This window comes from Rosa chinensis, chromosome 7, assembly GCF_002994745.2.
Source record: "Rosa chinensis cultivar Old Blush chromosome 7, RchiOBHm-V2, whole genome shotgun sequence".
Classification (NCBI taxonomy): domain Eukaryota; kingdom Viridiplantae; phylum Streptophyta; class Magnoliopsida; order Rosales; family Rosaceae; genus Rosa; species Rosa chinensis.
In genome coordinates, this window is record NC_037094.1 from 17,992,998 (window position 1) to 18,019,406 (window position 26,409).

Genomic DNA, 26,409 nt, shown 5'->3' on the forward strand with positions numbered 1-26,409 from the left:
TAGGAACAGAGAAGCTGAAATGAAATTGAAGGCTCAGAACAAATGAAATTGAAGATCTAAAATCTTAGAAAGATCGATCCATGGCTCTTGATACCATGCTGAAAATGTAAGATCTGGAGTTTGTAGAGAAGTAAGAGAGAGAAAGAGAGTGAAGAAGATGAAGAATAGTGACTGATATTGAAAAAGTAGTACACGGGATTCTTACATAGCCTTTATATAGAATTAGGCTTAACAAATTCTGTTTTACTCTAACAAACTGCTAATTAGTTATAGTAACTAATTCTTGATAACCAGTCTTATCATCACACGTGTCAGCCTTAGTAGCCACATCTGTTGCCTTGCTTACTCGTAAGACTTGTGAACCTTGACCATCTTGACAATCACTATAATCCTTACAGATCCATGTAGATCAGATGAAGTGGGGCACTCTCATGATCATGTTGGGGATTCACCTGCAAGGAAAAAGGGTAAATTGTATGGTACACGATATTTCATCATCAAGAGTTTGTCTCATGAGAATATCCAACTATCGATTGAGAAAGGAATTTGGGCTACTCAAGTGATGAATGAACCAATTTTGGAAGACGCTTTTCATGTAAGATGGTCCATGTTTCAGTCTCATGATGCTTTGTTTTCCCAAATGTAGATACTTTATATAGAAGCATATTGTTGTATTGCAGAATTCTGGTAAAGTAATTTTAATATTCAGTGTCAACATGAGTGGTTTCTTCCAAGGGTATGCACAAATGATGTCTTCTGTTGGATGGAGGCGAGACAATGTATGGAGTCAAGGAACTAGTAGAAGTAATCCCTGGGGACGCAGTTTTAAGGTCAAATGGCTGCGGTTAAATGATCTGCCTTTCCAACAAACTCTTCATCTCAAGAATCCATTGAATGAGTACAAACCTGTTAAAATTAGCAGAGACTGCCAGGTTCTTTTATCTTATTATTTACATGCGTCTGCTTAACTTTTAGTTGCATTGGCTTCTCGGAAGAATGTTCTAAAACATGACTCTAAATTTTGTATACTATTCCAGGAGTTGTCTCCAGATGTTGGAGAAGCTCTCTGTGAGCTTCTTGATAGGCATGATGATCTAAACGGCCTGAATAGGTAATACCTTTTAAAACCGGAAGATAATATATTTCTTTTTGAATTATTCATGGCCCTTTTAGTTACAGTTATATTCTGAAATAGTAATCACATGGATGATTTTCCTTCAAAAAGGCCCTGCGTAGAGCCTCCATGTTCAGTAGGGGAAGAAGATAATATATTTCTTTTTGAATTATTCATGGCCCTTTTAGTTACAGTTATATTCTGAAATAGTAATCTCATGGATGATTTTCCCTCAAAAAGGCCCTGCGTAGAGCCTCCATGTTCGGTAGGGGAAAAAGAGTATAATATGCCAGTGCATCTCTCGTGGTCACAAACTCCCATGCTCTATCCTTCCATGCTTTATCAACAACAGCCTGAAACAAAGAGATTTCATCTAGCGAATCAGAAATCTACTGGTATTATTCTTCCTTGTCTGTCAACTCTGTGAAATCAAAAGTTACAAGGGCCAAACTTCTCACATTATTGAGTACTGATCTATTATATGAGTGCACAGGCATTTGACATCTCAATTTGATTTTGGGGTTTATCTGCAGATAGCCGGCCAGCTAGTGTTCTGACTGAGGATGATTTTCTTGAAATGGTATCTTGTTCTATCTTCATTTCTTGACTTTCCCTTCCATTTATTTAGTAATTTAGTACCTCAAGTGTTGTTTGAAAACCTTCATATGTGAAAGGCAATGGCTGATATCATTATCTTGTTAAAACCACTGTAGTTTATGACTTTGCTGGATGTTAGAAAATTCTCTCTCTGTATTGTGTTTTGGAAGTTAAAGAATCTGACTTAGCTCACTATGGCTTAACAAGAGTTGAGTTGTCTTGCATGCTTGAGTGAAAATGCCTGCCAAGGTTTCTTGTTATTTATTCTTATTTGGGTTATTTTCAATAATTTTGCGCTGATAGTTGTCTTTTCATACCCTGTTACTGCAGTCTTATGAAGAATATCTGGAGGTCTATGGCAGAAGCAGGAAGGAACTATATCAGCCTGTCAGTATTCTATCTAAGAATATCGTATTGATTGCTTATAAATATCTGCTAATATGACCATGTTTAAAGCTTTGGGTTCTTTACGAATTAATGCATTTTTTGCTCAGGATTTCTGTTTTCGGAAACACAAATTGGCCCTTTTTTTATTATTTATTTTTTATGTATATACGAGCAGGTCTAGTTAGTGATCTACCCATTCAATTAGTCTGAAACCTACCATCAATGGGTGACCCATCAGTTGGATCTTCTGGCTGATGATTATGTTCATCATAGGACTAGATACCAGTGTACTGTGACAGATAAAAATACTCTCCTAATATAGTTGTGAGGATGAAAGATATCGATGGTGTCCCAGTTACCTTGAAAAGTTTATTTTAACTATATTCAGGTACCGGCAATCTGAGTGAAAACCCGTCTGTCATTCTTTGTTGATGAAAACAATTGTAGATGGATGTAGAATGGTGTCTTTCATGTCATCTTCACTACCTTGGAGGGTATTGAGTCTATTGACCACCATTGTAGAGGCTACAATATTTCTGAGGGGTGACATTTTCTCTGGTCTAAATGGGTTTGTAGAATGAAATTCAACATGAGGCGTTGGGTACTCCTGAACTTTACTTTTACAACCATATACTTGCTACAGTAGACAGTTTTCCACTAAATTGCAATCCTAATAGATAAAATAAACTTTAAGTTCTGAGCTTGTGCCAACACCTACATAAATAGGAGTTTTCTTGCATTCTTATTAGGATGCCTCCTGTTTTATTCTGCATAAAAACATCTGGTGACCGTAGTAGTACTAGGACATTGTTCTTATGCTTGCCAAACATGTGCCCCCTTTTTGCTGTGGAATTTGACCTCACTGTCACTTTTATCTGATTTAGCTGTGCATTGTTTCTGTAATTAGGTGTAAGTACTTCTAAAGTAACTCCTATTTGACAGGGTTCTAGATCACAGAAGTCATCCAGAAGTAAAATGCAGGAGGATGATTTGTAAGTACAATTTTACTGGTTAAAGAATGTCTTGATTAGCTTGATTTTATATCTCACTGATGAGCATGAAAAAACATTCTGCAGAAACTCAAGTTACGGAGGTAACCTCATCTGCTCAAGGAAAAGAGCTCATCAGTCATCCCATAAGCAATCACAATGTTGACGATGCAAGCTCTGCTTCTCCCTTTTTTTCTCGGAAAATAGCTTGTTATCTGATGGAGTTTTGCATTTCCTTCGGGGCAAATATTCGGTTAATTCAATTGTTTGGCCGACCTTTGTGTCGTGTTGTACACATTGTATGTACTTGTATCTTGTTTTATGTTCCATAATTGGGGGCTTGTTACGGCGACTTGTACAGTAATTCAATCGGCAACATTGCCCCAACCCTTCCTCCTCCTCATTGACCTAGATTAGCTATATCATATATAAATCTTATAGATGTGTACTCGTGTATGTTATTCCATTAAGATGCTGGTGTAAGAAAATGATGGGTATTGATATAAATTTTATGTGGAAGTTCAGATGTTGGAACTGATTACTTTCATTATGTCAAACTAATTCAAGGAAGCAATAAGGCTCAGTGTTTCAATGTTCTAGACTCTTGGCCTTTGAAATCCAAATGAAGAAAAAGCTTGAAATTTCAAGGTGTATCATTTCCGAACCTGGAACATTAAATTCACATAAGTCCACCTACAGTATATCGACAAATTTCAAAATAAATTTTCAACTTTCATATTAAACCCAAGTATGAATTGCAGATTTATCACCAATCACCCATAGCAAACTCTGGATTATTGGCCTCAATCAGATTGGGTTTTCAGCCCGGAACTCTTGGATTCTTTGCTACCAATGAGAGAGAGGAGAAACAAACAGAAGAATCGGGCTTTGATATTGGGCGGAGCAGTCGGCCGCGGTGGAGAGCTCGACGGCGTGGGAAGCTCGTTTATGGAGATGAGGGCATGAGGCTGCGGGTTGAGGTGGGGAATTTTTTCTTTGGAAATAAAAGAAAGTTGAAGTTTTTAGTACGTAGCGATCATATAGGGTGTAAAGGTAATTGAAGAGTTTCAAAGTCAACTCGAAGGTCAGCTATCTCTGGTTGAAAGAACACGTGTCTGTGCAGAAGAAAAGGAGGAATCTTCAGCTGTTGGGATTTATGTATTAAAAGATTCAGTTACAAGAAGAATATTCTGAAACCTGTGGATGGGACACGTGTCAGTCATCTGCAATTAGAGGATGATGATGATAATCACAGCTGATGGTTAATTAGCACAGATCGAGTCAGTATAAATTAGTGTTAAGCATCTTAGCCTTGTAAAATTACCAGAGAAAATATCAGTATAGTTAATTTTCTTCTTCTCCGTTTTCGTTGCTTAGTTCTTGTTAGATCTTCATCTACTTTCATTATTATCAAAAACTTATCATGCATGGCATTAGAGCAGATTATTTCACGTCTGAATTTCTGGCAGCCATGACACTCCAGAAATTAGGATCCAGAGTACTGTATAAGAGTCAGCATATTATACAAACTTTGAATAAAGTAACTAGAGTCCATCCCCGGCTAGCTTCCATTATTAAGTAAACTAAAGGAGTACGTATTATCCAGCAAAGTATACGTAGTTACGTACCCAGTAAGTACTGCTAAACTTTACCAGAACGAAACTAGAACAAGGAGTAAGAAGTCGATAGGGTCAAGCGGAGCCTCTCTGCCAGCATGCTTTGCTGCCACTCGACATAAATCTTTCTCCAACTGTCCAGCTCAGTCTTCGCTTGGGCCACATAAAGCTGCGAATTGGGATCCTCAGAACTCACTCGCAATGCTCGTAACAGTGTTTTCGGGAACTGAGGTCTATGCCTTTCGATTCTGATCCCTTGCCAGTCGCCCAGCGCCACCGCCTCTTCCACCAAGCTACGCGATCCAAAAGTGACATGGCCACACTGTATAGTGATCCCGTACTTATTGAGCCAAACTTTCACGTTCACTACACCTGCACCAAATCTAGCGCGGAAGATTGCTTCGAGTTGTGCTGCATCATAACATGCACAGAGTTACCCTAAGCAAACACGATCGAACATTTGGAATTCTAAAACAAAAACACAAAACAACATTTGGAATCTCACCATCAGTCATCGAGTATGGTAGTCCTCGGACATATATCTGATTCTTGTAGTAGTTAAGAGGTCTGACATTGGGGTTAAGCCCACGCTGCATTATAGGTCAGACATCGGTTAATTAAGAAATAGCAACCACAGGAAAAAGTTCATTTTTTCTTGGTAGAATGGAGGAAAACATGCACTAACCAGCCAACAGAGCTATTCGAGGAAAAAGGAAGTAACTATCAACGGCATTTACAATTTTCATATCAAAGAAGGATGTCAATTTTCTGCAGTAATTTAATGTTTATGTGGACTTGGATTCTCTGCTAGAAAACATCATACTAAGATCTGCATTGTGTAATAAGCAGATCCATCTCTCTTCTTTTTGTCGTCGTCGTCGTCTCTCTCTCTCTCTCTTTACCAAGGAGAAACGAAAACTCTTCCAACTATCAGTTCAATTTAATTAACATCCAATTTATTTTACTGCTAGTATCAAAGATTTAGGACCATGATTGCATCATTGGTTTAGTTTCTTTGAGCCTCGCCGCTTTGGCTCCGGCCCTTTGGCTACACAGGGCCGGTGTTTTTCTGAAAGAAAATGGATTAACAAAAGCGGCAGCACAACGGAATAAGGGTTAAGGCAGTACGTATGGATCTCATTTCACAGACAAGGAAGGAGAGATGGATGAATAAGGAGAGATCTACTGGGTCTGTGACTCTGTGTGGAAGACTGGAAGTTGGGCTTAACAACATGCAGTTTTATTTTCAGTCAATCCGATTTCATTCAAATGACTTGACCAGCTCTTCTCATGATCGTAGAATTCCGTTTTCTTTTTTTGAACAGAGCGTATCTGGACGGGGAGGTAGCCCACCAGCCCAGAAACATTATGAACCATCCTAGCATTGTGTTCTCTAGCAGAGAATCCAAGATCATGATTTCCTTCTTACACAAGTAGTCAAAGATAGGAGTAGTTGAATAAAGAATAAAAAGGGGTACCTCCGATACTGCCGAGGCCGGGAGTGACCACGAACGGCTGGGTTGTTCGCCTGCGTTCATGTCGAAGAAGGCTCGGCAGGCCGCTACAAGTACTACGGACGATTCGGTGGGTTGCTCGCCGGGAGGAAGGCACCTCAGAGAGCGCCGGGGTCCGTCGTTGTAGTATACTGAGAAGGCAGGCCCTGCGCAAATGGGTTGTCAATTAAGCCACGAAACAGAACTACCACAAATGAACACCGTACAGATGTCCATTTTTTTAATGGTGATATAATATATTTCAATAATCAAGTATGGGTCCCCACTGGTTCAACAGTGGTTCCGCCACCTTTGGCCGGTGTACATGTTTTCGAAGGTCGTCGACCTCTGTATAACCGTGCCTTGTTTTGGGAAAGCGGTTTTCCAATACTGATGGAGTCGCCGGATTTCGAAGTCTCTATGTAACAGTGAAAGTTGTTATTGTGGGAAATGGGTTTTACAGACTGTTATGGAGTCGAGGGGAGGATTGTGCGAAATGGGTTTTTTCCGAATGTGGTGGAGTCTGGGTTTTTCCCCACTGACGGGGATAGAGGCGAGGGCAGGCATTGGGTCACCCTCCCTCTTCGACCCTTGAGTCTTATTTGTTTGAGAAAGAAAAATTGCATAATATTAAGCAATTGGGACAGAATACTTCTTAGTAAGTTAGTATATCCCATGTTTGTATTTGTCTTTCGTGATTTCCTCTGTGAAAGACATGGTCTTTAGTGGAGTGGGATGTGGGTCTCGACTACCGGTGAAGGAGGTTGTGTTTGCATGGATCGGCTGTGAAACAACGAAAGGTTGGGTCGACTTTAGTGGCGTGAGTTGTTTACCGGAGACTTTCCGTTTTGGGTCTTGGGCGTCGGAAATTTTGCTTTCTGCTGAGAAACAGGGACCGTATGATGAGATTCTGATAGGACACTCAAGTCGTAGTTGGCTATTAGTCTTATTACTACAATATAGCTGCGATGTGAAGAGTGAAGACTCTCTCATCAACAAGTTTTCTGGATTTTGTGGTTGGCCGGGTAGTGACTGCCGTAGTGGATACATCTTGGTTAGGTCATCCGATGTACTTATATATGTTGTAAACCTTCCGATTGGGATGCAATTCTCTTTTTTCCAAAATAAGAAAAGAAAAGAGTAGAATAGAAAAATAACACAGTTGGAATATTCAATGAAATTACTAATTAATGAACTCATCGTTGGTTATCAGCTTACTTCTATAGGCATGGCACTAAAGTTGTACTGGCATACAACGAAAGCATTTGCATAGCATGAAGAAAAGAAAGGAGGATATACATGCGATCGAAGCAAGCAAAAAAGGAATAAAAATGAGCCCTATATCCAAACAAATAAAAATGATGGTTAAAAAAAAATATTAGGGTTCAAAATTAAGGTTTTTTTTTTTGCAAATTGAGCCTTACCACCCAAACCAATTAAAAGGATAGGGGTTTGGTAATAGAACCTATTAGGATATGGGTTTGGCATTGTTTTCAGTAGATCCAGATCAGATCCCCTAATTACTATTAGTGGGGTGAACATATTCGAATGCAAGCGAACTGATTGGCTAATAGTCTCTATCCCTGTCTGAAACCGGAATGCCTGACTATTTCTGTATGACGTCGTCACAGTTTGACTCGATCCCGCTTATCCTTCAAGCCAACTTACTAATCAACCCAATACCCATTCCAGCCGTGTCTTTCCTTCTTCATAGTCCTGGAGAATTAAGACTCACCTTTATGGAAAATGAAAGAAATATGGTAGGTGAGTCGATAATCAAGTTATAGCAGTAGAGTATTGTCCAAGCGCGCAATATACAAGGTTGATATATCGTTGGAGCATGCAATATACAAGGTCTTTTCTTTCCAAAATTCAACAATATACATGGTCGATATATTGTTCTAGTGCGCCATAATGTATCGGCACCGCATTTCCGCAAGAGGTGATACATTCTAGCAAGTAGCAACTTTGCTCAAATTATTACAAGTTTTTTTTTTTTTTTTCAATCACAATGGTGAAGTTCATTACTAAATTGAATTTGTTTACTAATTATTTTGAGTTTCATATGACAAGAGACTTTTTCCTAAAAAAATGTTAGCATGAGTTAAACTTTCTTTTAGGTTCAATACCCTATATATTAGGAAGAATCAATACTGACGGTAATTAGCTAGGTTTAACTCGTGATGCAACTATTCTCAACGGGAAAGGTATATTCTCAATGGAATGATATTCGAGGGAAAAGGCATAAAATTACTTGTACAATTTCTTATCAAAGAAAAAAGAAAAGACGACACATTTTTGTACAGTAATTAATATCTTGTGAGCATCCGTCGCGTTGCCTTCTTAGCCAATTGAGAAGTCAAAGAAAGGAGCTGAAATAAAAAGATAAAAGAAAAATACCTCAGAGTCGGCCACTGGGAGACCCCACGGTCGGGTAGGTCGTTGGTTGGAATATGCGGTGATGAAAAGCACCTCGGACTCAGATTGCTCCGGGTTCGCCATTGCTAAGGAAGAGGGTATCAGGGTATGGGTTGTTCGCCGGCGTTCATGTCGAAGAAGGCTGGGCCGGCCACTACGAGTACTACTGACGATTCGGTGGGCTGGTCGTCGGGGTTCGTGTTGAGAAAGGGGGCTCCAAAAATGACCTCAGAGAGCGCCGCGTCCGTCATTGATGACGACGATCCGGTGGGTCGTGTTGGTGCTGGAAAAGTATTGGTCTTTAATTTGGACTCAGAAATTGGGGTCTTTGGAAGCTGGGGACGCACGGGTATATATATACACGGCGGCAAGTGGGTTTCCAAGTGAGCCACGAAATAAACTAGGACGAATCAACACCGTACGATCTCCAGTTTGAATAATGATAGTGGATTAGTGGGTCCGCCACCTTTGGCCGGGTGAACAAGATTTTAACTTCAATAGGTGGTCCTGCGATCTCGGTGAAACACTGAAACACTGTTGGAGTCGCCGGATTTCGAAAGTCTCAATGTAGCAGTGAAGTTTTTATTGTGCGAAATGGGCCTTTCCGACTGTAATGGAGTCGAAGGTAGGCATTGGGTCACCCTCCCCTTTTGACTCTGGTATTGTAGCATCTCTCTCCCTCATTTCTTAGAAGTTCCTCTTTCATTTGCTGACTCATTTCTTAGAAGATCTCTTGCATTTTCTGATTTGAGTATATTGTATGTTTGTATTTGTCTTTATTGATTTCCTCTGTGAAAAGTTTGGTCTTAAGTGGAGTGGGATGTGGGTTTCGACTGCCGGTGATGGACCTGTGGCGTGAGTTGTTTGCCGGAGACATTCCGTTTTGGAGTAGGTATTTTGGGTCTCTGTAATTGGGTTGCCGTAGGAAATGTAGCTTTCTCTCTTTTGAAAGCTAAGAAATTGAGAAACAATGACCACATAATGAGATTCTGATGGACACTCGAGTCGTGGTTGGTTGTTTTCCTTCATTACTAAAATATAGCTGTGATGTGAAGTCTATCGCGCACTCTCAACGCTTTGATTCAGAAATAGATTAGAATTAATATCCAACTTAATATACCATATCCAGCTAAAATCAATAAAATGTAATTTTAGCTGTTATTGAAAAATCCTTAACATGTAAAAAACAACAAAACTGACATAATACAAAACCTAAAACCCTAACTCTAATCCTTTAACCCCTCACCCTTAACCCTAACCCCTAATCACCTAAACTCTAAACCGTAAAACGCTGAATTTCAAACGTAATTATAGAGAAAGTAGCAAAGAAATTGGGAGTTTAGAGGCATAAGTTTTAGGGTTTGGGGGTTCTTTTTCCTTAAAAAAAAAAAAGAAAGAAGAAAAGAGAACAACAAGTAACACATACGGAATCAATTAAAATTGCCAATTATTGAACTCATAGTCAGTTAAATGGCACTGAAGTTTTGAAGTTGTATTGCAAGCAGCTTCTTATTTTTTTTTGCAAGCAGCTTCTTAAGGGTACCGTATATACACTTAAGAAAATGGTAAGAGGACATATAGGCACTAAAGAAAGTAAAAACAGGAGTGTTAGGGTTGAAAATTAGGGTTGATCCCAGACAAAGAAAAAGGCTAGCTATGGGTTTGGTGATAGTTTCTTATCGGAGGGGAAAGTGGGAAACTATCATATTCTGTTGACTGATCTTCGGATATGATCGACATTATCATTTTGATTTGATTCACGAACCTTAATTAACGTTCCTCAGTTTTTAATTACTATTTGTGGGGGAAACGTACATATTCAGATGCCATAGAACCGATTCGCTACTGGTCTCTATCCCGGGCCCGGATCTCCCTCCGGTACGTGGGAATGAATGACTGTATTCTGAATGCATGGACATGCTAGACTATTCTGGATGACATTAATTGTCACATTTTGACTTGGTCTTATCTTTCTTATCCTGACAATTAACCCTAGCTAATGAAACCAACTAAGCTAAGCAAAACCAATAGTGCCCGTTCATACTGTGTCTTCCTTTCTTCATTGTCCTGCAGAATTAAGAGTCTTATTCCTAAAAAATGTTAGTATATGAGTTAAACGTTCCTTTTTAGTAAGAATCTATACTGATTGTAATATTTAGCACCCTATATATATATATATTAGGAAGAATCTAAACTGATTGTAATTAGGCTCAAGAGTTACAGCACATGTTCATTACAACACCATTTGCCGTTAGGATTGATGATATATTAGGACTTCATCTTGAGCAGGGACATGTGCCGGTCAATTAGTTAGGCCTTCTCTATTAGTATAAAATAGAAATTTCTCCATCTTGTAAAGTCTGTTAGCAGCAATACGAGTAATAGCAAAAATCACAGTGATATGTTTTCTTCACCTTTATCTTTAACTTCTAGAATCTTAGCTATGATTTTAGCACCTACCAGGCTACCACCACACTTCAAAACACAAAGTGTAGTTTACCGACTTTACCCTGAATATTCATTCCATACTTTATATTTAGGGCGACTGAAAATACAAGCAACTTGATGATGACCAAAATTGCAATCATAGAAAACTCCAATTAAAGCAAGAACGACCTTTGCTAAGGAGTGAGCAATATCTTTAAAATAGAATGATTCTCCTTCATGCAAATTTGCAATTGAGTACAACACTTATTTGATGATGCATCAACGTACTGCACTCGATCTCTATCATTACTTTTTGATGGAAAAATTGAAGATGAAAGTAGAATTGGTGTCCTTCATGTCCTTTTCATAACCTTGGAGGCAGGGTCAGTCTTGAATCTTTCTAAGTCCCTGGCGAGAATTATTTATAAGTCTCCTAATTCTTGTTGGTAAACTCAAATAAGTGTCGTAAAAAGTCCTTGTTTCTAAATTCTCAAAAGTCCAATTTGGTTCTATAAAAATCCATGTCTATTTTTTTTATTGAGAATTAACACAGTTGTACAACAAGAAAAGTGAAATTTCCTTTTTAGTGGAAATCAAACTAATGAAAACAAAATATGTTTCAATGAAACTGTCAAACTCTACTGCAAAACTCAACAAAATTATAGACAAAACATGCAATAGTATTGAGGAATAACCAAACACATTTGAAAAAAGAAAAAAAAGTACAATATGTAATCTCTTTCTCATTCTCTATTGGAGTATAGAAAAGAAGAATACATATCTCTTATTATTATTATAAGATCTACTCACCTAATGGACAGTTTTTAAGGGATTGTGAGGGACAAGTGAATCTGACGGCTGAAAATAAATGCACAGTTTTAAATTGTTATAATTTATGTTTTTATATTTAATACATGTGGTTGAGATTCACTTATCCCTCACAGTCCCTTAAAACTGCCCCTTAGGTGAGCAAACCTGATATTATTATTATTATTTCAAAAACACTAATTTCTGGAAATTGCAACAAAAAGGGGAAGAAGAAAAAAGTCAGAAGACAAAACAATAGGGAAGAAAAAATCAAATGACGCAATGATTCGATGACCTTATGAGAGAAGAAAGATTGAGAGATGTGGAGGGAAAAGTTAAGAAAAGAGGGTGCCTTCTTATTTCATGGAAGAAAAGAGAAAGACGTTGCAAAGAAAGAGAAAAATATATAGGAGAGAGATTCTGTCTTTAATTATAATTAAATCAATTATGTTTCTTGACTTTTTAATTTCTGTTTTTCTTGGTCCCATTTTTTTTTTGGTCCTTAGGCTCATTAGCACAGAAACACACATATTTATAGTAGCATACATTGGGCTTTCGTGCCCCATTTGGTTTGGGCTTTAGTTATTGGGCTGCGTCTATTATTTTTTAATTTCTATTTTGTTATTTTAGCATGATGACATGACATTTTTGTTAACCAATTGTATTTTTTTTTTTTGAAGTAAAGCAATTGTATTCAAATGTTGTTTGATCTAAATCCAATGATAGAAAATAATTAGGGCTTGTCCGGTAAAGTTTTTAAAAATGATTTTTCAAAAATCAATTTTGAAAATGAAAACGAGAAAACAAGATTGGATTTTTGAGATCCGAAAATGTGTCCGGTAGCTTATTCCGAAAACAATTTTCAAAAACGAGAGAAGATGACGACTAGAGATGAGAGAGAGACCTGAGAAGAAGATAGTGACGTGAGAATATGGAAGAAGAGAGCACATTCTTTTTTTTCGTTGTTTTGGAAAATATATCTCCGTGTTTTCTAAAATATGAGAATGAAAAGATGAAAACTTCTATTTGTCGTTTTCCTGTTTTACGAGCAAAATAAAAAAATATTTTCAAAAATCATTTTCCGCATTTTTGAAAACAGACCAACGAACGCATTTTCAAGCCATTTTCATTTTATAAAATGAAAAAGATGACTTGAAAACGTTACCGAACGCCACCTTAGTATTTCAGCTTTTCAACTGCTTTATTATTTATGTCTAAAAAAAAAATATTTGCTTTATTATTTTACATCATTAAATTTATTTTTTTTATCATTGAATCTAAATCTGTTAGCACGATTGACCACAAGAAAGAACGAGATTGTATATTTTCATTATATCATGAGGGGCTTTTCTCATCGAGCTTAATTACATAAAACTTAAAAGAGTGAATTTATTTAGATAACAACTTTCTTAAAGACTTAAATGAGAGAGAGACTTCCGTACTGCACCCGCACCACGTAGTAGTGCGGCGGCCCAATCAGTGTTCAAGAAGGGAGTATTTTGGATATTTCACATTAAAAATCAGGGGCAGTTTCCAAAAATAGGGAAAAATTTATTTATTCTGATTGGAGGGCCACACCGTCACGTGGTGCGGCAGCTCTTATGCAAGAATTTCTCCTTAAATGAACGTCACCGATGTTTTTTAAATAAATAAATACCATCCCATTGTACCAAAATAAAAAAAAAGAAATTGGAGTAGAAAAGTCGTTCGAGTTGCAAAAGCAAAAGCGAAAATCCGATGGAGTGCTCCCAGAATCTCAAGGTAAGCAAAGAAGAGGTGATAGCGAAGCTAAAGGACGATGGCGACTTCGACAGGCTCCGCCGCAAGATCATTCAAAAGCTCAAAAACAACGTCAGTAACCCCTCTCTCTCTCTCTCTCTCTCTCTCTCTCTCTCTCTGTTTACCTCTTTCCTATTTCTTTCTGAATCGCGAACCAAGCAAGCAGTGCCAAAAAAAGTTTTGGAATTTAGTGTTGCATTGCTCGTGTTTCGAATTGCTATGATTTAGTGTCTCTCTGAACAAAAAAGACTATTAATTTGCAGGAGGAATTACGCGAAAATATTATTTCAATTGTGAAGCAATCACAAGCGCTTAATCGCCCAGGTGCCGAGAACATGAAACCCAGGCAACTCTCTGATGACATTTATCAGGAGGTTGGGTAAGTCCTTAAATTATCTCTCATTCTCAATCATGTCATTGTTTACTGATGACTTTATATGTTTATTTATGAATTTCGAACTCAGAATCAGTCTAGGAGCAATGTTGTGACATCTGGTTTATGCCGATCTTGTTTTTCGTGTTTCGAATTGCTAGGGGCAAAGTGATGAGCCAGATATCGGATGGGTTGTGGGGGATAATCAGATCAAGTGATGCAATGCAGAGTGAAATAAGCGAAACTGTTCAGTCTGTTTACAATAAATTGGCTAATCCAGATGGGAATGCAGACGGTCAGTCCTCCACTCATGTTGTTCAAGTTCAAGTCGAGTCTAGTGATAATGGATTAGTCGCCGGTGCTGCCAGTGGAGCTGTTGATGGTGTGTACGACCATCATCAGGATGACAATAACCATGAGGCACAACTTCCGCCTCGTGAAAAAGGAGCTATGACAGAGCACCGGGAAATGTTACAGGATAAGATGGATACCGAGGGTGTTGATCGCATAGTGGCTCCTGGCGTTTCTACAGACACGGAGCACAAGCAGGAGTGTGATGGTAGCGATGAGGACCCCGATGTGCCTCCTGGTTTTGGTTAATGCCATTGTCATGCAATTCTGTTTGGTCGGTGTTACTATGCAGCTATCGAATTTCAGGTACAATGCAATTAAAGATGCTTATATGGCAACTGATGAAGCTTATGTTGATTTCTTGCAATGGAAAATTTTCTTTCCAATTACCTTTTTACTGATTGAGATGATCAACACTACTGATATTTTGTGTCATGAGGGCATCTGGATCTGTGTATGCTGTGGTGTTAAAAATGTTACAGCAACCCTAAAACTTTATGTAGGCATGCCAACATTAACAAAGCTTGACAACATTTAGAACATTTGTCATTGTCACATAAGGATTAATTTCTCCACGGTTCTTTATTATTTACTAACAGTGTGCAAAAAAGGGGAAGGGATAAGTTTAAGTGAATAGATTTCTATCAGTAATATTTGTTACTGAAAAGTTTAGACATAAAGTTTAAGTTAGACTTGAGAAAGTGTTTTGTGTTATTGAATTACCTTTTAGTGTTGGAGATATATGTGTTATGTGACTTATGTCTCTTCTTACTGGAACCTTTTTTTATTATATTTCATATTCATCTTTGTTTTTTTTTATATTTTTTTTTATCCTTCATCTGTCTGGTACCTTGTTTTTAGTTTCTTGGTTAATATTCTTTGCATAGAGTCTGAGTTGTCTCCATTAAGAAATTAACCATATATTATAGAAAACGTAAAGAAATTAGTAGGTATACATAAGTAATCACACATAGCACCATGAAGTCTGATGACACTGCAAATCACTGCAATCCCAATATACGACATGCATCTCACTGAAATAAAACAGAAACTGGACTCCGGACAACGTGATTAGTAGAAGCCCATGTTATAAATCCCTGTGTGAATGCACCAGCTTTACCTCCTGAAGTACGACTGAATGTCACTGAATATGACGCCTTCTGGTTCACCTCTGTAAAGTAAAGCGTGCTGGGTTTGACAGTCACATGGGTTCCTAGTGGTGCATATACCTTGACCGAATAAGTGGAATATGAGGCACCAACATTTGTCACAGTTCTTGTGAATGTCTGAGATGGTCCCAGCTTGACAGAAAATGAAGGGTAGTTCAGCTCTCCTTCAGGGATGCTTGATACCTTTGAGCACTTTATTGGTCTGTGCGCGAGGATACTGACTCCAGTATCGTTGTAGCCCAAGCCACAAAGATATGGAATATAATCATCAGGTTGAATATCATATATCAGTCCTGGGTCGGTCGCCTTTGATGGATTGACATGGCCCGCACCGGTGGCTAAGATATCTGCAGTCTGAAGTGTTTCATCAAAAATCCGTTTGCCTTGCAAGTTTAGAAGATCAGCAGAAGTCATTATAGCAGATTTAATGGCAGCTGGTGACCAGTATGGGTGAGAGCTCTTGAGCAAAGCTGCAATTCCACTGAGATGCGGACATGACATTGATGTTCCGGAAATTATATTAAAAGTGGATGTTGATTTTGTGTTGTTATCAAGAGGGAATGGCCATGCAGCAAGAATGCTTACACCTGGTCCAATTATGTCTGGTTTCAGAATTCCTGGACTTGCCTGGCTGGGGCCTCTTGAAGAGAAGGAAGCAACAGCTGGAGATGTTGAGTCTCCGATGACAGTTCCTTTGAATAAGATTGTCGCTGTTGGTGTTGCTGTTGAATTTATGTATGCTTTGATATTCAGTCCAGCTGCATGGGTCACATGTGCTGCAGGAAGAACATGAGCATCAGCTAAGGTACTGAATCCATCAGTTTCCGCATTCAGTAGAATCATGGCCGCACCCCCTGCATTTTTCACTTCCACTCCCTTGTCAATTCTTCCTATTCCCCCACCTCTCTCACACACAACCACCTTACCTTTCAAACTTATGTTTTTTAAGGATCCTTCGGCGCAAAATGCAGACTCTGCTTTGCCATTTACTCCAGCATAAACAAGAGGCAACAATGTTGAAGGGAAATCTTTCGGTTGAAAGAGAGATTCACCGTCAAATACTAATCCATTTCCAAGCTTGGCTGAGGCTACAATGTGTCTATCGAGGGTGCTTGCTCCAACTGTGAGAATCCAAGGGGCTTCATTAGATAATGTGCCATTAAATGGACCAGAATTTCCAGCTGAACAACTAACAAATATTCCCTTTTGCATTGCTGCAAATGAACCAATTGCAGTACTGTCCTGGAAAAATGGAACGGGATCTTCTCCAAGGGAGATTGAGATCACATCAACACCATCGTGAACAGCAGCTTCAAGGGCAGCTAGGATATCACTTTCTGGACAGGGTTCTCCAAAACAGACTTTGTATATTGCCAGGTGAGCATAAGGTGCCATCCCAACTGCTGTGCCTTTGGCATTTCCTAGCGCATCAGCATTCTGCACAAACGCTCCACCAGCTGTGCTTGCTGTGTGTGTTCCATGTCCGTCTTCATCAGTTGGCGGTTCAGCTTTTGCTCCCTTCAATGCCATGGCTGCAAGATTGAACGACTGTGCTCCAATTAATTTATTATTGCATTCTGACACATTGAAGTCACACCTCCCTTTCCATTTAGCAGGTGGAGGTGGAATTCCTGCACCACTGAATGAAGGGTGGCTGGGGAATACTCCGCCATCCAGTACTCCAATGATCACTCCCTTCCCAAAGTTTGAGTCTTTCCAAATTCCCGCTTGTTGGTTAAGCCCCAAGAAGTTGGGAGTGTGTGTGGTTTTCCGACGAAACACTCGTTCAGGATGTGCCGCCACAAAACCATTCATCTGTTCCATCGCTTTCACTTCCTCTTGAGTTAGCCTTGCTGAAAAACCACTGATCACAGTTTTGTAGGAGTAAAGCAAGCGTGTTTGCTCATCAGAGCTTGCCGTCATAGATGGCAGAAAAGATTTGTGCCAGCTCGCCAGGTCTTCTCTTTGGGCAAAAACTTTACCCTCTGGTTGCATTACATGGACAATGTATGTCTGTAAATTGCTCGTTTTCGTAGGGACAGGAGAAAGCTCGGTTTCCTGAGCAATCCCATGAGAAAAGCTAAGCATGAAAACAAGAAAAAGAAATGGAATCACAGCCATGGTGAACAAATCCCCTTGGAATGAAGTATAAGTGGATACAAGCTGTGATGCCTATGTTTCTGTTGGGAAAGCATCATATATAGGGAAGAAGCGGAGAATAGGCCAGCATTTTCATTTTAGTGTAGCAAGCCATCTGTTGGAGCTTTATGGTGAGCCTTACTGACAATTTTTATGCTGTTGTCGCCTGAATATGGCTTGACCCTTGAAGAATATTATTTAGTGATTCTACTTATTCTTAGACCGGCAAGGATACAGTGCAGGTTGGTTTTTGTAAATATATTTTTGGCTTAATATCAGTCCGACATGTGAGCTTGTTCAGTTATAAACCAGTACTTCATGTCCGACCCGTTCAAGGATTCGTCCACTATTTTTTGTTGGGCACTGGAAAGGTCTTAGCATATCTGTAAGGTTTTCTTTTGGAAGGAACCTATAACAAAGCATCTAGTCCTGCATTATTGATAAATGGGTGTCACTCTAGTGAGCCATTTGTGTAATTTTTAATGTGTTAAGATTTTAATGTCCTTTTTTGTTTGGTTCTTTGTGGCACAAACTAGCATGTAGCAATAATGTAAGACATTAGAAAAGGCGCCTCTTGACGACTTACTGGTTTCGCTTCTCTCATCTGTTGTTTGTACTACTCTGCATCGGGCTTAAGCTAATGTTGAACCGAACAAACACATTACTGTAGGGTTGGGCATTATATGCCTAGTCTCGCTTGTGTAAAGGTTTTGCCATAAATGTCTTTCAGGGACACCAAAATGACTGATTGACAAACTCCTGTAATTTTTTGTTTCGGTTTTGACCCGAGACGTAGATTTGAAATTACAACCTTAATAGAGTAAATAACTTTCACTTGTGGGATCCGTATTTTCTTTTTTACCCGAGACGTAGGTTTGACCCGTTCTTTTTCACTTCTTCCCCTTTGGCATATCATCCTCCCTGCATTCGAAATAAACTTTTGACACAAGACTGTCTTTCCTTTCACATCCAGGTTGTTCAGTGTTCCTCAGGTACATAGTTCACCCATTTCATGCCAGCATAAATGAGTGGTAGCAGTGTAGAATTACTGAAGTCACTGGAGTGGGAAAGTCCTTCACCGTCAAGTTCTCTGTTTCCCGTCACTGTTGTTGCTCTGATGCTTCTGTCAATGGTGCTTGCACAAACAGTGGGAAGCCATTTGCTACTGTGCTAGTGGCCGGACCCCAATTCCCGGCAGAACAACTAATGAATACTCCTCTTTGAACTGCTTCAAATGTACCTATTGTGAGGGAAAATGAGTTGGGGATTAGGATAAGTCAAAGTGTTGGATATAATGTAACAAAGAAAATGTACCTATAGTAATTAAGTTATTGAACCTCACTGGAGCGTAGGCCAAAGCAGATCGAAAGCACATCTACTCCAATACTTCATCATTGATAGGTGCTTCAATTGTAGAAAAAAGGGTTCACCTAATTTTTTTAATATTTTTTTTATCATACACCTAATATTATTCTGATTTTTATTTCAGTAATTATTTTTTATTTTGTAAAATAGCAAATCTTATTGAGAGAGTATGTCTTTTTTTTTTTTTTTCTCAAAAAAGAATGATTATCATTAAAAGAACATTGCATGTTATTATTTGTGCTTTGAACTTTTCACTTCATCATTTGTACTTGAATTTTCGCATTTACCTTACATGTCACCGTAAAAAGAAAAAGAAAAAAAAAACTGTTTGGCGGGAATTATTTAATTAATCCAAACTGAGCTTCCCGAATGTGTCCGGATTTCCAATGGTCTCGGATGAAGAAGCCCATGCTTGTTGATGGGAACGTACACGTACTAGGGGATTAGGGTTTAGTTGGGTCTTTAGCCGAGCCTCGGTGGATGACTAACTGAAAATTTCAGCATTCCAACCGGTGCCCACCAACTGTTCGACGAAATGAGGCTGAGAAGGTCTGCTCTGAAAGACCCCCATGCTTTTTACAAGGTGAATGTGGATGGTGGTCTGAAGATAAGGGACTGCATCAGAGGACTTAATTGGCAGGTTTATGGTACTGAGCTCATGACAAGCTCACATGGGCTTTCGACATATTATCCTCGATTGGGGCTGGCCTGTTGGATGTTCTTAAGTGCATGAGTGAACCTGAGGAGTGCTCACTGAAGATGGCAAAGACTTCGATTTGTTTCACTGTAAAATGCCGATTCTGACAAAGAGGATCAGGTTTGTAATTTATTGGCAAAGCACTCTTGTTTGTCATGTTTGAAGTGTTTGGATTTAGGAATGATCAAATTTGTTCATTTGAAGCCCTTAATTCTGATATAAATCCTTATGCCATTTATTACCATGCAAAACAGGGATGCCATTAATAAAATAAGGCTTCACCAAAAGAGAGCTCTAGCTATTTGAAAAAATGAACAGAAGTATAGAAAGTCTGAAACTCAACCGGTAAAACCCACCAAACAATCTTCCTTTCTCTACTTCTTTTGACAATATTGATAATTGTTGAAACACCATGCAAAACATGGTTGACCTCAAAGAATCAAATCTTCCTGGACTTCAGTGACAGCATTCGCTTAGCACTTATTTGAGCTTCAACTCTTTGTATTATTCTATCACAGCTTGCGATAATTTACACTGTCCCCTATTTTAATCTCACTGCGGGGTGTTGAAGATCACAGATATGGGGCTAGTAACAGAATGCTGATCAGAGACCCATCTCAGATATCCCTGAACAAGTAGTGCATCCTTCCCTGCACCTTGTAGAGGGTTAAACGCCACCTGGTATGTAATCTTCTGTCCAACCTCTGTAAATGTAAGCTCCTCAGTATCAATGCCTATTGCGATTTTACTTGGTACCCCAACCTCTAACCTGTAAGTTGAGTTAGCTGGGCCAACATTAGTCACCGTCCTTGTGTAAGCTTAAGACTTGGTCACGTTCTCAAATAAAATAGAAAATGAAAGGATAATTTAGCTGCGCTTCTGGTATGGCTCCTACTTGAGAGCATTTCACTGTTTGTTGGGTGATGATCTGTATCTGATCGTCACTGTAATTCAAACCGCATAGATAGGGGATGTAATCCGCTGGTTCTAAGTCAAAGATTAGGCCGCGGTCATCTGCTCTTGAAGGGTTAACATGGGCTGCACCAGTGGCAAAGATGTCAGCTGGACCGAGTGTTTCATCCACAATGGGCTTGACGCCGAGGTTTAGTACTTGAGCAGTTGTCAAAATTGCAGACTTAATGGCAGCTGGTGACCAATCAGGGTGTGAGCTCTTTTGAGCAAAGCTGCAATGCCACTCAGGTGAGGGCATGACATTGAGGTACCTGAAACCATGTTAAATGTTGCTGTATATTCTGTGCCATTGTCAGGTTTCAAGATTCCTGGGCTCGCCATGCTTGGTCCTCTTGATGTAAATTAGTGACTGCAGGTGCATTTTGATCACCGATGACAGTGCCTTTGAACAAGATTGTGGTTGTAGGTGTTGAGGAGGAGTTTGTACTGTTTATTTATGTAGGCTTTGATGCTCATACCTGCACCTGCAGCATAACTCACATGGGTTGCGGGAAGCACATGACCATCAGCTAAGGTGCTATAGCCATTTGTTTCTTCGTTCATAAGGATCATGGCAGCACCACCTGCTCTTTTGACTTCTTCACCTCTGGCAATTCTTCTAATTTCTCCACTTCTTTCACACAGCACCACTTTCCCTTCAACTCCATTAAGGGTTCCTGAATCGCACAGAGCTGTTGAATCATTGCTATATGCACCCGCATAAACAAGAGGTAAGAAATTTGAACTAAATTTTTTTTTCCTGGAATAACGATTCCCCATCATATTCTTTCCCATTTCCAAGTTTTGCTATTGCTCTTATGCTTCTGTCAATAGTGCTTGCTCCGACCGTTAGAATCCATGGGGCTTCAATGGACAATGAACCATAAACCATTTCCTGCTGAGCAGCTGACAAAAACTCCCTTCTGAATTGCTCCAAATGCACCAACTGTGATTCCATCATAATATAAAGCAGCTGAGCCACCACCAAGTGAGAGGGAGAGCACGTCCACTCCATCGGCAACAGCAGTGTCCATAATAGCTAAAATGTCACTTTCAGAACAACCGTGATCATAACAAACTTGGTACATTGCCAAGTAAGCATAAGGTGCCATGCCAGACGCTGTTCCACTTGCCATTCCAAACGCGTTGGCGCATTTCACAAAGTTTCCTCCGGCTGTGCTGGATGTGTGGGTACCATGGCCATCAACATCAATAGGTGGATCTCTATAGTAGTTTGCCCACCTCGGAAACTTCTGGCACCAATAAGCTTGTTATTGCAGAATGACCCGTTGAAATCACACTTACCTTTCCATTTAGCCGGAGGAGGTGGCACTCCTTCATCGCTGAATGAGGGATGACCTGGTGTTATCCTAGAGTCCAAAACTCCAATAATTACACCTTCACCATAATTAGACCCTTTCCAAAGTCCCAATCCTTCGTATAACCCCAAGAAGTTCGGACTATGGGTGGTGTGCAAAGGCAGAATCCTATCTAGATGAGCGGACATAAACCCATCTTTTGTCTCCATTTCTTTTACTTCCTCTACAGTCAGCTTTGCTGCAATGCCAGTCGCCACATGGTGGTATGCATAAACCATTCGTTGCTTCATCGCCCCGTTTGAGGTTGCAAAATATTTGGGCAAAAATGACTGGTACCAATTCTCCAAATTGTTATGAGATTATGAAAATAGTTCCCTTACAGGCTTTTTTACTCAAACAATGTAAGTTTGCATGCTACTGTTGTCCTCTTGTGCCTCAACTTCGGCTTTCAGTTGTGGCGCTCCCATGCCTTCATCAGTAACTGCTAGTGACAGAAGGATGAAACTTAAGCCAAGAAGATATATGATCTGCAGGGCTACAAACTTTTTGTTCTCCATCTTTCAGTGTTAAAGAATTTCAAAAAGTGAAGGTAGTTTGTGTTAGTCGACCTTTGAGTATCTATTTATATTAGATAGCAGGAGATGAAGTTGGAATAATGTGGCGTTTAAAGTATCTGTTGTAGTATATATGAAACATGTTGTATTGTTCATAGTATAAAATGTCTATGTCATGTATAAGATAGGTATTTTAGGTATAATGACTTGTGAGTCAAGCTTTATGCCAATGGGGAACAAGTGTGGCAATCATCATCATCACAACCACAATGTGAAGCTGCAAATGAAGAAGCCACAAGGAGAGGCTACAATTGAAGATGCCATCAAGTTGTATCATTATTTACTTCAAAATGTATCCCTATAAATACCTCCTTTGAATGAAATGAAAGACACACTTGAATCTCTATAATCTCTCTCTCTCTCTGTGTCAATTTACTTATTCTTAAACATGTTATCAGCACGAAATTGCTCTAGAATTAGGATCAAAGTTGAGAAGAGAAGAGGTAGTTCATAATCCAATCGAAGCCATTTTCTCAAACTTACAAAAAACCTCCAAACCCTAGCTCATATCAAAGCCCTTGATTCAAGAAGCCCGGAACCGGTTTCAGAACCTCCAGAACCGGCCGGAAACCGCCCGAACCGGCTGCCGGAAGACCTGAACCGCTGCCGGACCGCTGTCGAGTCCTGCCGAGCAGCTGCGCAGAAGGCCTGCCTAGCATCTGCCGAGCTCCTGCCGAAGTGCTGCCGAGCTGCCTGCCTACCCCCTGCATACCTCCTGCCGAGCTGCTGCCGAGCTGCTGCCGACATGCCTGCCTACCCCCTGCCTAGCAGCTGCGCAGCAGCTGCCGAACTCCTGCCGAGCATCTGTCGACACGACTTCCCGACAACTTTTCCGGCGACTTTTCCGGCGACTTCCGAACACTTTTCCGGCGACTTTTCCGGCGACTTCCGGACACTTTTCCGGTGACTTTTCCGGCCACTTCCGGACACTTTTCCGGCCACTTCCGGTGACTTTTCCGGCGACTTTTGGGCAACTTTTTCGGTCATTTCCGACCACACTATTTCAAGGTATTTTTTACTAAAAGTTCCCGCTTTTGAGTTTTTATTTATTTTTCTCCTCTTTTTCTTTTTTTGGGAACTTACAATTAAAAAGCGGAATTATAGAAATTCACGCTAAACGAACTAAGAGCGTTCGTGGTCAATGAACTAAGAGTGTTCATAATATCCGGACTAAGAGCGTCCGCAAGCATCGATTTATGACCTTACTAAACATCATTGTTTCGGTCTAATCCAAATATTTTTGGAAATTGATTTCTTGGTAGCATAGCTCGGAAATCTTATTAATTTAGTTTTTCGTGGAAGTTTTAAACTCCGAAACTAATACATCTTTTTCTTCTTATTTCAAGGATGTCGAATGAACCTAGACTCGATTTTCAAATCCTTGACTCAACTGGTTCGGATTACCATAGTTGGAGAACCGACGTTGAGAACCATCTCACATCAAAAGGGATATTGCCCATAATCCAGGCACCAAACGCGGGCCTTGTTTTCCAACGAACACCCATAAAGCATGCACAAGCAATTATCTTGATGCGACGCCATATGGACAAAGCACTCAGATTAGAGTATATGTCCATCAAAGATGCAAGGGACCTATGGGTAGCGCTAGAAGAGCGCTTTGATAATATCCAAGATTCCCTCCTCCCTGACTTGAAGATTCAATGGAACAATTTACGCTTCTCCGACTTCAAGTCTGTTGCTGAATACAATTCAGAAGCTCTTCGGCTAAGAGCCATGCTGAAGTTCTGTGAAAAACCTCTCACAGAAGAAGAGCTGATTGAGAAAACTCTCTCCACCTTCCCCGTCGCAGCAATTATACTATCAAAGCAATATCGCACTGAATATAATGCTGGACGACTTACGAAGTTCAATGAACTTATCAATATTTTGTCGGTAGATGAGAAGCACGACAATATCCTTGTAAAGAATTATAATTCAAGGCCCGTAGGAACCAAAAGCGTTCGTGAGGCGAATTATAATGCACCCAAGAAAGGGCGCAAGGAGCGGTACCCTACTAATAAGGGGCATGTATACCCTAACAAGGGAAATGACGGACGCATGGGTCCATACAACCGCCCCAATAAGGAAGGAAACCGCAACTTTGGAGCGGGCACACGTGGTGGCAAATCCACACGTGGGAGAGGAGAATATAACAACACCATGGGCCGTAACACTGTGGGCCGTGGAGGTCGCATAATACGCCGTGGTAGTAGCAGCAACAACCCGCCTAGGGAATATCCACAACGTGCACCTCAAATAAAGAAAGTCAATCACAATGACGTGTGTCATAGGTGTGGATCAATCGAGCATTGGTTTAAGCAATGCCAAGCAAGTACACAACTAGCTGCAAGCTACAAGGAGTACAGGGAAATGAGGGAGCAAGAAGCTCACCTTGCTGAAGAAGATGATGGTGAAGATGTAATTCTCACCATAAAAGACTTCAAAGCTGGAAATGAAGAGCACGAGGGTGCCGCAGACTTTGATTAAAATAGTCTTTTCTATTTTCCAATAAAACGGCAAATGTGCCTTAGTCAAATAACAATTGTATTGACTTTTTCTTATGTGGCGTACTCAATGAAGTATGATGTCTAGGCAAGTAATTGAGATCATGGTACTTAAGCGAGCCTCGCTCCACCAACATCTCTATACTTACCTGGTCATATTTTATTGAAATTACCAAACGGATTGAGCAATTACAATTTGTATAAAGTTTGATTTTATATTGGAATAAACTTTGGAAACTTTGATGTAATCATTGACTATTTTCCCTATTAATAAAGTATCGCATTATCAATGTCATTGACATGTGTTAATATTCCGAACTTTATTTTTCAGTATGTCTTCGGGAGAATTGGAATGCCTTCTTGATAGTGGCACCACACATACTATATTACGACATAGGCAATTATTCTTATGGATAACACCTAGTCAATCTTCAGTGACCACGATGGCAGGACCATCTCAATTGATTCATGGTCGTGGACCAGCTCAATTTCTATTGCCGAATGGCACAAATATTAATGTCGCCGAAGCTTTATATGCTCCAAGGGCTGGAAGAACCCTATTAAGTTTTAAAGATATAAGAGCCAATGATTTTCATGTGAAAACACATTGTGAGAATGGACAAGAGTTCCTTTACATCACCTCTAATAACTACGGAAATACACGAGTATTAGAGAAACTCACGTGTCGCTCTAGTGGATTGTACGCAACCACTATTAGAGTCATTGAATCCAACCATGTCATGAATGAAAAATTATGGGATTCCGACACATACAGGCTTTGGCACGACCGTTTGGGACACCCAGGTCGTGATATGATGATCCGTATATTAAAAACTTCACACGGACATCCATTCTTTAAAACAAAAAGGAATACGAACCAAAAAGAGGTTCAAAGAATTACTTCTAAAGCATATCATTCGTTTTGCAAAGCTTGCTCTTTAGCAAAAGTAGGATCGAGACCATCCTATGCAAAAGACATTAAAGAAAATATACCATTCTTACAAAGAATACAAGGTGATATCTGTGGACCTATCCATCCAACTTGCGGACCATTTAGATATTTTATGGTGTTGGTTGATGCATCGACACGTTGGTCACATGTCGTGCTCTTATCCACAAGAAATGCTGCATTTGCTAAACTCCTAGCACAAATTATTAAGTTAAGGGCTCACCACCCTGATCATCCTATTAAGTCAATTCGTCTTGACAATGCTGGGGAGTTTACATAAAAAACTTTTGATGATTATTGCATGTCCATTGGGATCGAGGTTGAACACCCCGTCCCTCATGTACATACCCA

At 39.8% G+C, this 26,409-nt stretch overlaps 4 protein-coding genes and 1 pseudogene across 7 annotated transcripts; 2 read left to right on the plus strand and 3 right to left on the minus strand.

Moving 5' to 3' along the window:
• Window positions 1–403: 403 nt before the first annotated feature.
• Window positions 404–3,637, plus strand: LOC112175447 (YTH domain-containing protein 1). 2 transcript variants are annotated; one of them, XM_024313127.2, is made up of 8 exons: window positions 404–595; window positions 681–932; window positions 1,038–1,111; window positions 1,355–1,509; window positions 1,648–1,694; window positions 2,042–2,098; window positions 3,041–3,090; window positions 3,175–3,637. In XM_024313127.2, the coding sequence occupies exons 1-8, from the start codon at window positions 563–565 to the stop codon at window positions 3,251–3,253; spliced, it is 747 nt and encodes a 248-aa protein (XP_024168895.1). In that variant the 5' UTR covers window positions 404–562; the 3' UTR covers window positions 3,254–3,637. The 2 variants fall into 2 exon arrangements, 1 of the variants encoding a protein (XP_024168895.1); XR_005803275.1 differs by having other exon boundaries at window positions 412–595; window positions 3,006–3,090; window positions 3,175–3,227.
• Window positions 3,638–4,250: 613 nt separating this feature from the next.
• On the minus strand, window positions 4,251–8,925 carry LOC112180627. 2 transcript variants are annotated; one of them, XM_040512037.1, is made up of 5 exons: window positions 8,597–8,925; window positions 6,182–6,363; window positions 5,209–5,293; window positions 4,716–5,114; window positions 4,251–4,310 (listed from the first exon to the last, which is right to left on the minus strand). In XM_040512037.1, the coding sequence occupies exons 2-4, from the start codon at window positions 6,239–6,241 to the stop codon at window positions 4,750–4,752; spliced, it is 510 nt and encodes a 169-aa protein (XP_040367971.1). In that variant the 5' UTR covers window positions 6,242–6,363; window positions 8,597–8,925; the 3' UTR covers window positions 4,251–4,310; window positions 4,716–4,749. The 2 variants fall into 2 exon arrangements, with proteins under 2 accessions (XP_040367971.1, XP_024174952.1); XM_024319184.2 differs by lacking the exon at window positions 4,251–4,310 and having other exon boundaries at window positions 4,558–5,114.
• Window positions 8,926–13,525: 4,600 nt separating this feature from the next.
• On the plus strand, window positions 13,526–19,033 carry LOC112179058. 2 transcript variants are annotated; one of them, XR_002927625.2, is made up of 4 exons: window positions 13,526–13,699; window positions 13,891–14,006; window positions 14,162–14,657; window positions 18,633–19,033. XR_002927625.2 is itself a non-coding variant. In XM_024317369.2 (3 exons), exons 1-3 carry the CDS (start codon window positions 13,586–13,588, stop codon window positions 14,598–14,600), a joined length of 669 nt encoding a protein of 222 aa, XP_024173137.1. In that variant the 5' UTR covers window positions 13,526–13,585; the 3' UTR covers window positions 14,601–14,943. The 2 variants fall into 2 exon arrangements, 1 of the variants encoding a protein (XP_024173137.1); XM_024317369.2 differs by lacking the exon at window positions 18,633–19,033 and having other exon boundaries at window positions 14,162–14,943.
• LOC112179056 (subtilisin-like protease 4) lies at window positions 15,383–17,641 on the minus strand. Its single transcript, XM_024317368.2, has one exon. It carries the CDS (start codon window positions 17,639–17,641, stop codon window positions 15,383–15,385), a length of 2,259 nt encoding a protein of 752 aa, XP_024173136.1.
• A 1,240-nt stretch (window positions 19,034–20,273) lies between the features above and the next one.
• On the minus strand, window positions 20,274–22,272 carry LOC112177520 (annotated as a pseudogene).
• Window positions 22,273–26,409: the final 4,137 nt, after the last annotated feature.

Excerpts from the sequence above, each read along its gene's own strand:
- LOC112175447 (XM_024313127.2), top strand. The coding sequence starts at position 563 with ATGAATGAACCAATTTTGGAAGACGCTTTTCAT. Across the intron at positions 2,099-3,040 it reads GGAAGGAACTATATCAGCCT|GGTTCTAGATCACAGAAGTC; the intron begins GTCAGTATTCTA and ends CCTATTTGACAG. Across the intron at positions 3,091-3,174 it reads AAAATGCAGGAGGATGATTT|AAACTCAAGTTACGGAGGTA; the intron begins GTAAGTACAATT and ends AACATTCTGCAG.
- LOC112180627 (XM_040512037.1), bottom strand. The coding sequence starts at position 6,241 with ATGAACGCAGGCGAACAACCCAGCCGTTCGTGGTCACTCCCGGCCTCG. Across the intron at positions 5,294-6,181 it reads CGGCCTCGGCAGTATCGGAG|CGTGGGCTTAACCCCAATGT; the intron begins GTACCCCTTTTT and ends CCTATAATGCAG. Across the intron at positions 5,115-5,208 it reads ACCATACTCGATGACTGATG|CACAACTCGAAGCAATCTTC; the intron begins GTGAGATTCCAA and ends GTTATGATGCAG.
- LOC112179058 (XM_024317369.2), top strand. The coding sequence starts at position 13,586 with ATGGAGTGCTCCCAGAATCTCAAGGTAAGCAAAGAAGAGGTGATAGCG. Across the intron at positions 13,700-13,890 it reads TTCAAAAGCTCAAAAACAAC|GAGGAATTACGCGAAAATAT; the intron begins GTCAGTAACCCC and ends ATTAATTTGCAG. Across the intron at positions 14,007-14,161 it reads GACATTTATCAGGAGGTTGG|GGGCAAAGTGATGAGCCAGA; the intron begins GTAAGTCCTTAA and ends TCGAATTGCTAG.
- LOC112179056 (XM_024317368.2), bottom strand. The coding sequence starts at position 17,641 with ATGGCTGTGATTCCATTTCTTTTTCTTGTTTTCATGCTTAGCTTTTCT.